Here is a 12,587-nt window from a genome sequence, read left to right as displayed (position 1 = left end):
TACATGAGCAGAGTGGGCGGTTTGATTTTCCTCTGTCAGAATGGCAGTTAGCAGATGAGAAAACACCAACAAAACGCAGCCTCGTTTTCACCAACTCTTCTCTCTTTCACGCTCTCATTTGTCTTCTCCTCTTCTATTATCTTTTTCCCCTCCCTCTTCTTGTTTTCTCTACTCCGTTGTCTTTTTACCAGTCAGGGTTAACAAGGTTCCTCTGCTCTAGATAATAAGGGCTGCTGCAGTCGGCGTGCGTGCATGTGAGTCTGCACCCAGTTAGTGCACGTGGGAGACATGAAACGTATTGTAAGTCTTTGCTTCTGCGTGCTGGCATGATTTTGTGTGTTCAAGTGTCATTGTGAGATTTCCAAGATCAAAAGGGGTTAACGTGGGTTAAAACACACCCTCTATATCTACTATTTGCTTTTATTCACTGGGGAAGTTGAACGTAGTTCAAAGTGAGGAGGAATACGCCTCCTCTGGCTCTTCATTATTAGTCTCAGTTCTCCCTATTTCTTCACTGCTCCCTTATTTTTCCCATTACAACCCTTTCTTTTCCCCTTGTTCTCCAGCTCATGCTTCATCCCACTTCTGTCTGCTCATCCCAACTCTTTGTCTCCATCTCCCTCCTTTCATGCCCTCCCTCCTTCTGCTCTCATTAGGCTTGCTCAGCAGTAAGTGGAACTGACAACTCTGACGATCTTGACACACACCAGCTACAGGGTCATGGCTAGAAAGTAACTTGAGGAAGGACAAAGACTAGACAAAAAGACAGAAAAGAGGACTTTTTGAGCATTACATTGGTTTGTATCTTTCTAAGCTTCTGACTTCCTTAAATGTGTATGTTTTGTTGTGTGCGCTTTCAGAGTATTGAGGTTGATTATAGCACACACCTCCTTCTGCATTCCTATCCTGTAATTTTTTTTATACAGCTTCTCGGTTATTGTGTGACCCACCCCCAGGTTTGGATCCACTGCTTTAATATTCTCAAGGAGACACTGCAACTTTAATATATTCAAAGCTTTTTTTAGTGTAATTCCTCCCTGTTTCCTGCATATGCAAAGGTCACGCCGTCCAACATAATTCTAGTATTACAACAATCCGTGTACATGTAAAGTGAGATAAAGTGGTAATGTAGACATCTGCATGAGGCAAACTCATACTACTAACACCAATATCTGCTGCAGTGGGAAGATGATATCATGTTTGTTCTAGTGCACCTTGCCGTTTGCATTGATGAATGTTAAATCATTGTTTGTCCTAGTGTTTTAGAAAGGTTTATTTGAAAGGGATTTGCTACTTAGTGCATATAAAAAGGCTTCCGGTTTAATTTGACTCATTCATTTGGTTACTGGAGTTATGCACGTGGCTGTTTGCTGTTTACTAGTCATCAGTTCTGCCTGTTTGAGTCACTGAACTGGACGTCTTGTGTTTGTGGTTTTAGTCGTTTTTTATTAATGAAGTTATATCAGGTATAATATGGTTTTCTGTGTGGTGTAGCCCAGCGGTCCCCAACCTCCGGGCCTCGGACCGGTACCGGTCCGTGAGTCGTTTGGTACCGGGCCGCGAGAGTTGAGGCTCAGGTGTGAAATGTATAGTTTTCAGGGTTTTTATCGGTTTTCAGCGTTATTTTGTTATCGTTTTTATCGTTAACTTGGTTTTCCTGGGTCTTTTCACGTGTGTTATGAATAAATCTTCTTTTTTCGGTACCGGTACTAGTTTTATTTTGTTGTATTCATCCGCGACACCTTAAAGGCCGGTCCGTGAAAATATTGTTGGGCATAAACCGGTCCGTGGCACAAAAAAGGTTGGAGACCACTCAAAAAGTCTGTGAATTTCTTTTTGATGAACCTGTTTAGTTTGTTACTTTGCACGAAATGGCAGACATGCTTACCAACCCTGCTTTCTAGCTTTAGCTGATAATTTAACGCTCTACGTTCTCACTGCGGCCAGTTTTGTCTTCAGAAAAAACAGCATGGGTGCATATTAAAGGCTGATGCTGAAACTTTAGAACGTGGAGTCCAAAACCAGCGGGTGACATCAAACTGGCCACATAAATCTCATACAGTCAACAGTATCTGAAAACTAATGTACTGAATATATTTTGTTTGGTATGCCACAGAGTCATTTTTATGTATCCTGAGTAAATAGTAGCAGCACTTCCATTTGCTCTGTATCAAATGTGTTGAGGAAAGCCAAATGCTCAGTGTCTTTAGGTTTATTATGCAAATATGCTCAAGGATTGATGCTTTGCCCTTAACATAATACTTTCTCTTCTTGAAGTTTAATCTGTAGGAAGTGAAGTGAAACCATAGAAATTGTGTGGTAGTGTGTGAATGTCAGAGGTACGAGTGTGAACTTGCCCAGTGTCACCTTAGTGAATAATATCCTCATGTTGGTTAGTGTGTTGATGACATTTTCACTCACAATGAAAGCTACACATGCTATTTCATATAGGTACAAAAAGGTTTCATTTTTCATTCAAGATAAGAAGATCAAATATTGATTAATTGCTATTTTGCAAATGCTGGTAAGCAAACAGCTCTGATGCTTAAAATGTGGTATTTTGCAAAAATAATTTGCATAACACCTAGCTGTATTTGCATAATGTTTTAGAGAAGATTAGCTTGTAATTTGTTTTTCAGTTTTGGTTGTTGTCTAATTTTGAGAATGGGAACTATTATCCTCATTGCCAACTGACGAGAGTGACTTTGCATGATGCGCACATCAAAATCATCATTGGTTCCTTTTCCTTGTGCAGCCACTCACTTGATCTTCTGACTGAAAGAAACTGTTTTAGTGCTACTTTCGCACTAATGTTTAAAATGACTATATTATGAATATCTGCTCTTAGTGTGATTTTAAAGTGGGGAAAAAAAAAAACTCGAATCCTTAGTATTTGGCTTATACACATACTGACCTCAATATTTAAAACTTTGGTCATGTTCAATATGCGCATCCACTGTTGTAACTGTAGATATATTTACAGATATTTGTATGTGAGCTTTTCCAACAGAAACTAAGGAAATATCAATAATCCTTTTTTTAATCTCTGAACAAAGTTTTTATTTATTTCTACAATAGCATGCTGAATAATTAGTCAAAGATGTCACCTTGCCAAAAACACTTCAAATGAGTGGAAATGTCAGAGAGGAGCCAGAAAAAAACACAGGTTCCAAAACATTGTATATCTAAAAATAAGGAGTGGAGTGAGCACACATGCAGGTCTGATGTCCTGTGCCTTAATTTGACATGTAACCTGTTTTTCACGCACGCTCACTGTGCTGTAGCTGTAATTAGGCCTTAGGTGAGGAGACAGACAGACAGAGACAAAAAAGAGCCCATCAACACCTCCAATATCCCCATCAGCCTTCTGCTGTCTCGACACAAAGCTAGGCAATTGCATACACACACATCGGCGAAAAATTAAATATTCACGCGCTTGAGCAGAGCCGCACGCATCAGGGCTGCAGGATATTGACAAAAATTACTTGTTTTGTGCTGAATATTGCACCTCCAAAAATTAATGCCAGCCAATTTCTTCAGCTACCACATCTCTTGTGAAATGTTAAACAAGTATGTTGAGGGAATAATATTTTGCATTGTCACTGCCAAAATGAAAGGTACACACAGAAAAGGCATGTCTATTGTTATAGCTAATAATAAATAAAACACAATTATAGCCTTTTTTCTGCCATTATATGTGATTTCTACACTGATAAAACTAAACTAAACAAAAAAGTAGTTTTGTTTAAGTTGTGCCAAATCACAACAACGACCTTCACAATAAAGTTCTATAAAATCTACATTAATGAAAACATTATGCTGTTTGTCTGTGTCAGAGATCTTTCTCTTACCAGAGCTCACTTTGGCAAGGCACATCAAGTGAAGAAGCCTCTGGGTTTGCTTAGTTTCAGATTACTAGTCACATTTATTAAATCTGCAGACTGGAACTAACTCAAAGGTTATTTCTGGGTCATGGGGAGTTCAATTGGAAATCAGTTTCTCAGGAGGAAGGAAAAGAAAGACCAGAGGAGCGGAAGATCGTGATTTGTTCAGTGGCTTCAAAGAAACTCTGTTTAAATCTAAGTCATTTAACTTTCACCATTTTCTTTACATGGACTATTCAAACAGAACAGAACCAAATCTGATTGCATAAAATTCCATAAAATATCCTTAAAATCCAGACTTTTCTAATGCATGTAGCCAGAGGTAAACATTTTGAGAACATTATCACCTTCTGAGATGCCAGGCACACACCGAGGACCCCCTCATTCCTCTTGCACAAGAAAACGAGTAGATTTGGGTCAGCAGGAATTAGGGGACGCTGTCTTGCTGTGTTCAGAAAAGACTACGAGGATTGTTTCTCTCAGATCCGATATCAGCCATTCTTCAGTTTTCACAAATTAATTTTGCTAACACGGCTGCTGGTACTCCTTTGGTCCTGCAAAGAAACAACCGGTCTAAAGGATGCCACTCTACAAAGGCCTGGAAATGAATCAGCAAATTTACAGGTCTGCAGGCTGAAACAGGTTCACTTGGTTTTTAGATCCTCCTTTAAACTGGTTATGGATGTGTCTCCATATTCTCTTTAATGGAGGGCATGTTTCCTGACCTACTGGAGAAAATAAAGCCTCGGCTTTATTTTCTCACAACATAGACTGGTGTCAGCATCATATTCAGATACAAGGCAAATCACCAGGCATGTATGTATTAGTCAGTATGAGCTTTCTTACTATAATACAAAAAATATCTGTCTTTATGTATGTATGCTTATTTCTCCTCAAACCCCTGCTACACCATCTGTAGCTCAGCAACTAAATGTCAATATACTAATTTTTTTTTAATCATTTTTATGTTTACAGTAACAACATTACTGTGTATAACATTACATCATTTCACAAATGAACTTATCAAGTCCAACTGGGTGTATTTAAGGACTTTATGAAAACTTTTTAATGTCAAACGTTGACTGACCTTTTTAATGTATTTAATGCATTGCAAGTTATTCCAGGTGCAGGTTATTGACATGTATAGGTAAACCTTAAGGTACATAAATCTGCAACCATGAATCTGCTTTTACTCTCAAATATAGATCTTTTATCATTAATGAATTATGATGGATCTTTTTTAAGACACAGATATATCTCAATAAGAGCTAAATAAAGAAATGACTGATAAGTTATTATGCTAATTAAACACATTTTATTTTAAACTTAATTGCAGCACTTTCTTTTAGCTCCCCTCTAACAGCAACACTGCGTTTCTGCATTGATGCTCTATGTATGCAATCAATTTTAAACACAGATTATAGTCATAATTTACACTAATATTTATATAAATTTGTCTCACAACTGCATTTTTAATTTTTGACGTTGGATTTGTCAAAGAAAATTGCGGAAACCAACAAACCTGAACATGCAATATGAAAATACTGCATGCTGTTCATCATACCGACATAATCACGTGTCTTTGCACATGTAAGTATGAATATTTGAGTGGGGTTAAAGAGCAGTTATGCAGATCAGCTCTTCCTTCCTTTACCACAGTTTTCAGGGTCATAATTCACTGTTGGAGGGAAGAATATCATTATGTTCAAACAGCAGCTCTGTAAGGCTCAGCTTCCCTCTGATGCGTGTGTATATGCATGTGTGTGTGTTTTACATCAAAGCCATAGAAGGCTATTAATAGGGTTGCTAATGGACTCTAATGGTAAATAGCCACATCAGCACTCAGGTTTTTGACGGTGTGGTGAATTTATAATGGAGGGAAGTGATAACAAAACTTAAGTACCCACTAACTCTCCTATAATTGTGGTTTGGGCAAAATACAGTTACTTTTAACACGGGGATTATCGTGCATTTGAGCCATGAAATAACTTAACTTACCTGGATTTGGTTTTCTGGACAGGAAACCTATAATCATTTCTTTTCTTCCCTTTGTAGGTAACGCCATCCAGGCCTTCGGGAATGGAACTGATGTCGGGGTGTGGCAGCCCATGTCCCCCGTCCAGACCACCACCTCCATCACCACCCCCTACCAAAGAAACCGTGAACGCAACCCCAACACCATTGACAACCACATTAACACAGACCCTGCAATCTATCACTTCTGCGGCAGCCTACAGGTGGGTCACACACAGGTTAGCTTGACCAGATGTCCCATGTTCCAAATATCCAGCCAATCTCCAACATTTTTTTTATTGTGTCTAGTTTTCAAAGATCAACACTGCAGGAACGGTACTATTTTTTTATTTTTTTTAAAAGTCTGGGTTTATCCAGTGGCTTTGAAGAAAGCAGGGAAGGCTGTCATCCTGCAGGTTAACCTGTCATCATCTTTTGCCTCCAATGCTGCCCCTCAAAAATTGCAAACTACCACAAAGCGAGTTTTTGGAGTTTTCAGGGGGATTTTATAGAGGCTATCACAAAGAAAGTTAAATCGCACTATAAGAAGGAAAAAAATGACTGCTGAAGTCTGTAAGAAAATGATTCTCAGACTTTTTTTCCCTTTTTCCCGGTGTTATTTCTCAGTTAGACACCATATGACACCATACATGTGAGTCTCACATTTGAGGTTATACATATCAAGATTGAAACCCTCCTTCAGCATGCCCCAAATTTATTTTGCTGGATTCTAGTCAATGTAGCACAGGTGCAAGATAGTTTTACTTTAGAAAAAAAAATCCTTTTTTATAAAGGTATCAAAGTTTCCTTCTTTTTTTATCTGACCTGATAATCTGCATTTCTTTGGTAAATGTCATTTCTCTTTCTCTATTCTTTTTAGAATATTAATTGATCTTATATAACTTTGGTTCATAGTATTCTCCTCATTGTGCTAACCCCGCCTATAGTGGCTGTATGTCGTGTGAAGACCACCCCTTTAGATCCATGAGTACTGTAGTACAGATAAATGTGGGGTATTGTCCTTACTGCCAAATAGACTGAGAATACCAGCTAACATCTGCAGCTTTACTCAACATTACGATTGTTTTAATTGTCATATTGCCAGGTTGGTGCTAAAAAGTTGCCGATGGGGATATGGAGGGAGATTTTCCTCTTAGGTTTGGTGGAGATCAAATCAGAGATTATATTGTTTTAAGTGGACAGGAATATTTTCTCCAGTGCGATGGGATTATTCATGTTTACCCCCTATGTAGATTTCTAGGTGTGCCCCTTCATTAACTGACACACTCATGTGTGTATCTATGCATTTATCCACATATTCCCTAATGTGGCCTGTAAGGCTCTGAAACTGTCAGTCTGTCCTTTGGAGCAGCTTCTTCTGCACTACAGGAACAACAGTTATCTGGCTGACTAAATGGAGGGATCAGTCCTGAACACTGGTGACGGGCTCTTCCTGGGTCAGGGAGGAAATGAGGATAACACTGTGATTACCAGCAGAGAGATGACAGAGCCTCAGAGGGCCATTTCACATATAATGGTACCACAGCCCAATGCAGCAGCATGCAACTGTTAAAGTTATTGTTTACAGGCACTTTCACCTTAATCGTTTCTTTTTGTGAATAGAAATCTTAACTGTAAACACCATGTTTTATCCTTATCTTATATTTGCACATGATGTGCCTGTTTCAGCCGTTTCTGAATAGTTTTGGTTTCGTCTTTGTGATACCTCTAAAAATCCACAGTCAGCAAATTTTAAAGAGGATAAACTCCACTTAACACAATTAGCTTCGTTTTTAAAAACCCAGCCTTTGAACCCAGCCTTTCATAAATTGATTTTTTTTTTCTTTTCTGCTGTTTAAGAGAAACTGAACAAGTGTTAGACAATTATTAACATTGTTTTTTAGACTCTGTTTATTTCCACATTCAGCAGACACACAACATTACGATTCACTGGGAGACGTGTTTCTGGCCACCTGATAAATTCAAGCCTCCTTTGAGATCCTCCATCTTCTGAAGGAAATGACTGGGTCTTTAGCGATTTAAGTCAGCACTTTGGTTGCAGTTTGGTGCCGAGTTTATTGCAGCTTTTACTGCTGCTTTTTCTAGAAACCTGTTTGATGGGTGTCGTAAGAGTGCACCACAGTAGTAAAGCTGAGGGTTTTAAACCCACAACAAACCGGACAGTTAAAAGCTGCAAAATAAAGAGTGATATCATAAGATCTATGTAGCTTCGTCATTTGAAATCACCTATTTCTTTTTAGAAACAAAATCGATTATTTATTTGTTACTAATCCATTTAATCAACCAGTTATGGAGTTCAGAGTCACGGGGGACACGGGGTCTGTTCAGCGTTATAGGGTCAGGGCAGGGTACGTCCTGGACAGGTCGCCAGTCTATCACATGGCTGATAAGGCAAGACTGACAAACATTCATTACTTATTAACATCTTCAGCCAATTTAGAATTTAATTAACCTACCAAACATGTTTTATTTAAATATTTAAAATATTAATTAGCACAACACTGAAGCCAGAGCTGCATTAATCATGGAAAACTGGGCACCTGACTGAAGGCAGAACAACTGTGACATTAAAAATTCATTAATAAAAGTAATAATTATGAAAATTTACCATTTTTTGCTTTTAGCTAGTTTTACTTTTAGTTCTGTATATATTTTCTATGTTTGATCTTTTTGATTTTTATGAAACTACAGACACACATTTAGACAAACTATGACTGACTGCATGAAGGAAGTTGAGCAAGTTGCAAAGTGGCGTGCAGATGCACAAATAGCATGTCATTTATAAAATCGGCCAGTTGCAAATGTACTAGCTTGGTGATCTGATGTGGGCTGGCATTACAGTGATGTACCAGAATGACAAAGGACAACTTTGCAAACCTGGCTTACAAACCATTGTGCTCGAAGTCCTACAAAGGTCTGCTGTATGTATATCAGAGGTTAGAAGGTGAAAAAGTCTGCTAAGAGCTAAAACTGACACTGAACGACACTTGTTGCTGCAGGACAAATCAGTAGTGGCTGCTTTCAGCTTTCTTCAGTGCCTCAGTGATGTAGAGAAGAATCAACCAGTAATGTGGTTCTGAGGTGATGTTACCGAGCGCCACGCCAACACTTCAAAGTGTCTTAGTGGCAATGTAGCTGGGCCGTTCTCCACATTACTTTCTCAGTATGAGAATAGCATAGCTTTTAATCTATGTGAAAGTGATAGCTGCAACATATAATATGTATGTTGGTGAGGAAAGTTGTGCTGTATGCACGTAGGCACAGACAGTATAAGCACCCATGAAGCCCTGCAAGTTAAGTTAACAGACAGATATTCTAGATAGATGCAATTACACACTCAAGCCTGTTCACACAAATCCACACAAAGGCAAGCGCACTCACACAAACACCCAGTCTGCACTGATAATGAGCTTTGGTAGTGTACTGATGCGTGTGTGCTGTTGGCACTGCTCTGATACCACGTCAAATACAAGTTAATGAGAGAGTTGTGGTGTGTGTGTGTGTGTGTGTGTGTGTAAGCAAGCATCAATGCGGACTATGCTGTTGAAATGACACACTCGGGGGACAGGCCTGTCAAGAAAACTCACTCTACTCTCCTCACTGATCTCTCTCCTGTACAAACACACACACAGACGCACAAACATGCAGAACAATCACCATTAAACACTGACTCAAAACCTTTCCACTTTCAGCCAGTGAGAATCTGGCAGAACTGAAGTGCATTTACCCCGGCTTGAAAGACAAAAAAATTAAAGAGGAGAGAAAAAATGTTGAATGTGTTAAAAGCTGAAAGCTCCTCACCTCCCAGTGAGATCTATATTTTTAGGAGCTGGAGAATAACCAGCCTGAGACCTTTCAAATTATCAGTGTCTATAAATCGAACTTGGCTCCTTTATAAAATGTTCAAACATGTGGCTAAAAAGTGTTTTTCTCAAGCTGCCAGCTGAATTAGAAGAGACCCAGCTTCCTTTTTCTTGTCTTCGTGTCTTGTGCTGGAGAGGGTACTTTCCTCTCTGTTTAATTTCCCCACTGTGTGTCTTTGTTTTGGCGGTAATGTGAAGACGCTTTCATCCTCTTTAGTTTTTACAGGAAAATAAGATACTAGAATTGCCACGTTTCTTCTTTCCTCACACAAAAGGGCTAAAATTTACACACGTTCAGAGAAACACATACACATAAATGTGCGCAGATCAGCACACATTTAAAAACCGCAGGGCTTTGTCAGCCTGATTTCTCTTTTTTCTTTTTTGTTGTTATAAATACAGTTGACTCCAAAGCAGACAGGAAGTACCCTGGACAAATATGGAAATGTTCTACATGCTAATGTGACTTTTCCAAACAGGGAAGTAAATCAGAAAAACAAAACAAAGAACAGCAATGTGTATTTGAATTCGCTGACCTCCACCCATGCACATATTTGTTAACGGACTTGATGTCTTTGTAAAAGAAGACGAAAACTCTAAATGGCTCAAAAGTCCAAGAGGAAGCTAAGGCAATAAATGTGTTTCAATTGCTATGTTTGTTAGTTTTAAATCACAATTATTATTACATTACACTTTTAACATCACCAGAAAATCTTATAAAGACACGAATGACTAATATTCACAGTTGCAACAATGCAAATCTTACAAATATCTGCATCTAAATTGCTGAATTTGTTAGTCATCACGAAGATGTTGCAATCATAAAAGCAATAAAGTGGCAGATGGAAGCCTACATCTATGTGCGATGTAAGATTCACATTCACTTGATTAAGATTTTCCAACGTTTTGCAGCGAAACACTCGGTGCCCTCGGGATTCGAAACTTCAGCAACAAGCTGTAAAACTTTATCGTCTCTTTCAGTGATGAGACGGGGAAACGTTTAGCACAATGGCGGTAAACACAGATGGGCCCTAATCAGGAAACACAACCTGATGCAAGTTGTGCTTAGTCATTGTGTTGTTATTTTTTCCTTGACAATGCTTTAAAATCTCAGCTTGTTCTGCTGTGTGGGTCGTTGTGCAGAGGCCTGCAAATACACCATGATTTATAGACATCATTCCACCCAACCCTTTTTTTTTTTTTTTTTTTTTTTTCACTTTAGCGCTGAAGCATGGGTATAATAACAAAATACACATTCTCACTTTCTATAATACTATGCCTGCTACATTCTGTGCATCCCTATTTTTGGCCTGAATTCACTATACTGTATACAGGAGCCATTTATTATGCTGTCACACCTACTTCCTGTATACACACAGGCGTTTCACTTACAGCATCCATCCTCAATACATATATTTAGTGTGCAGGTCATTAGAAGAAAAGAGAAAAATAAAGTTTCTTTTCTTAGAGGTAGAAAAGTAAAACAGGTAGCAAACTCATAACCAGCTGCTTAATTCACCAAATGCACAACAAAAATACAAGATGTTCACATGCTGATTACAAGGTCTACACTGCCAATCAGTAAATCAGCTCATGGTGGGCTTGCAATCAGCAAAAGTGGTAATCACTTCTAATCTGTTTAGAAATTTGCCTGAAGAGCTTAGACCCAGAGGACATGATTGTCACGATGTTATATATGTTTCTTTTTTCCATTGCTGCTCTTTTTTTCCATTATATATAATTTTCATGTACTGTGCCGAGTAATGCTGAATTCAACACAGTTAAATATATTCTTTTGTATTCCCTGTTCACAGTTATCTCGTGCAAAGTGAACTCAGAGGTTTTGATGTATGTTCCAACGCTGGTTGCGGCGCATTAGTTTCTGTTCTACTTGAATTTTGGATTCTAGACTTCAAACTTCCAGTCTTTGGATGTTTGCTGACTTTTTGTTCTGTTTTCTGTCAAGATGATGCCACAATAACCTTCAGTAATGTTAAGTTCTGGGCTCTGGTGGTTAACTTCAACACTGAAACCACAGTTGTCATAATGAAGCTGCTTCTTTACTTTAAAGATGATGTCTTAGATATGATAAAAGTTATTTCCAGTTAAAACCGGCCGTCCCTTTTGATCAGGACTGTATTTTGTATGTTTTTGTATGATTGAAATACAACAGCTCGAGATGTAAAAAGCAATTTCTAGTTTAGTACCTTTGCCTTATGTGATTGTATGATATATTGTTAGATATAATCAACACTGTTTAACAAAATACAAATACATTTCTACATTTTTTCCTAAATAAAAAAGGAAGGACACTAATATTAGCTGACACACAGTTATTAAGTAGTAATTAAGTAACCCAGCAAGCATTTTGTTGAAAAACTGGATGGTCATGGTTGGCTGAGCTCAACCACAGAGTTGCATTCTGCATCACAGAGCATTTCTGCGTTTGGTATGATATCTACGTATGCTGTAATTTTAATAGTACTCTCGTAATAATCATAAAAAAAAGTTAAGCCTTCAAATTATCCGTCATGGTTGTCATCACAGAACAGTCCCTAACCTTCATTTACGCACATGGTGAAAGTGTGTGTGTGTGTGTGTGTGTGTGTGTGTGTGTGTGTGTGTGTGTGTGTGAGTGACAGACTGGGACTCAAAGGCAGTGTATTTGAGCGTGTGACAGCTGCTGAATGATAAATCTGAGATCAAATCAGAGTGGGGGTTTGACTGTCCCCCTGCGCTCACTCTCGTTCTTCTCGTGTAAATATCAGAGGCTTTAAAAGTTTAACAGGCTCTCAGCGTAAACTCT

At 38.5% G+C, this 12,587-nt stretch overlaps 1 protein-coding gene across 2 annotated transcripts in view; it reads left to right on the top strand.

Moving 5' to 3' along the window:
• The window catches only part of gfra1a (gdnf family receptor alpha 1a), a 117,250-nt gene that overhangs the window by 98,862 nt on the left and 5,801 nt on the right, over positions 1-12,587 (top strand). For both annotated transcript variants that reach the window (XM_084949507.1, XM_084949508.1), the window contains one exon: positions 5,940-6,121. In XM_084949507.1, the coding sequence (XP_084805633.1) occupies positions 5,940-6,121 (182 nt within the window). The remainder of the gene's footprint in view (positions 1-5,939; positions 6,122-12,587) is intronic.

Source organism: Perissodus microlepis, chromosome 13 (assembly GCF_051167445.1).
Source record: "Perissodus microlepis isolate ML-2025 ecotype Zambia chromosome 13, ASM5116744v1, whole genome shotgun sequence".
In the NCBI taxonomy this organism is placed as follows: Eukaryota; Metazoa; Chordata; class Actinopteri; order Cichliformes; family Cichlidae; genus Perissodus; species Perissodus microlepis.
The sequence above is the reverse complement of the archived record's forward strand: the minus strand, read 5'-3'. Positions and strand labels throughout refer to the sequence as shown.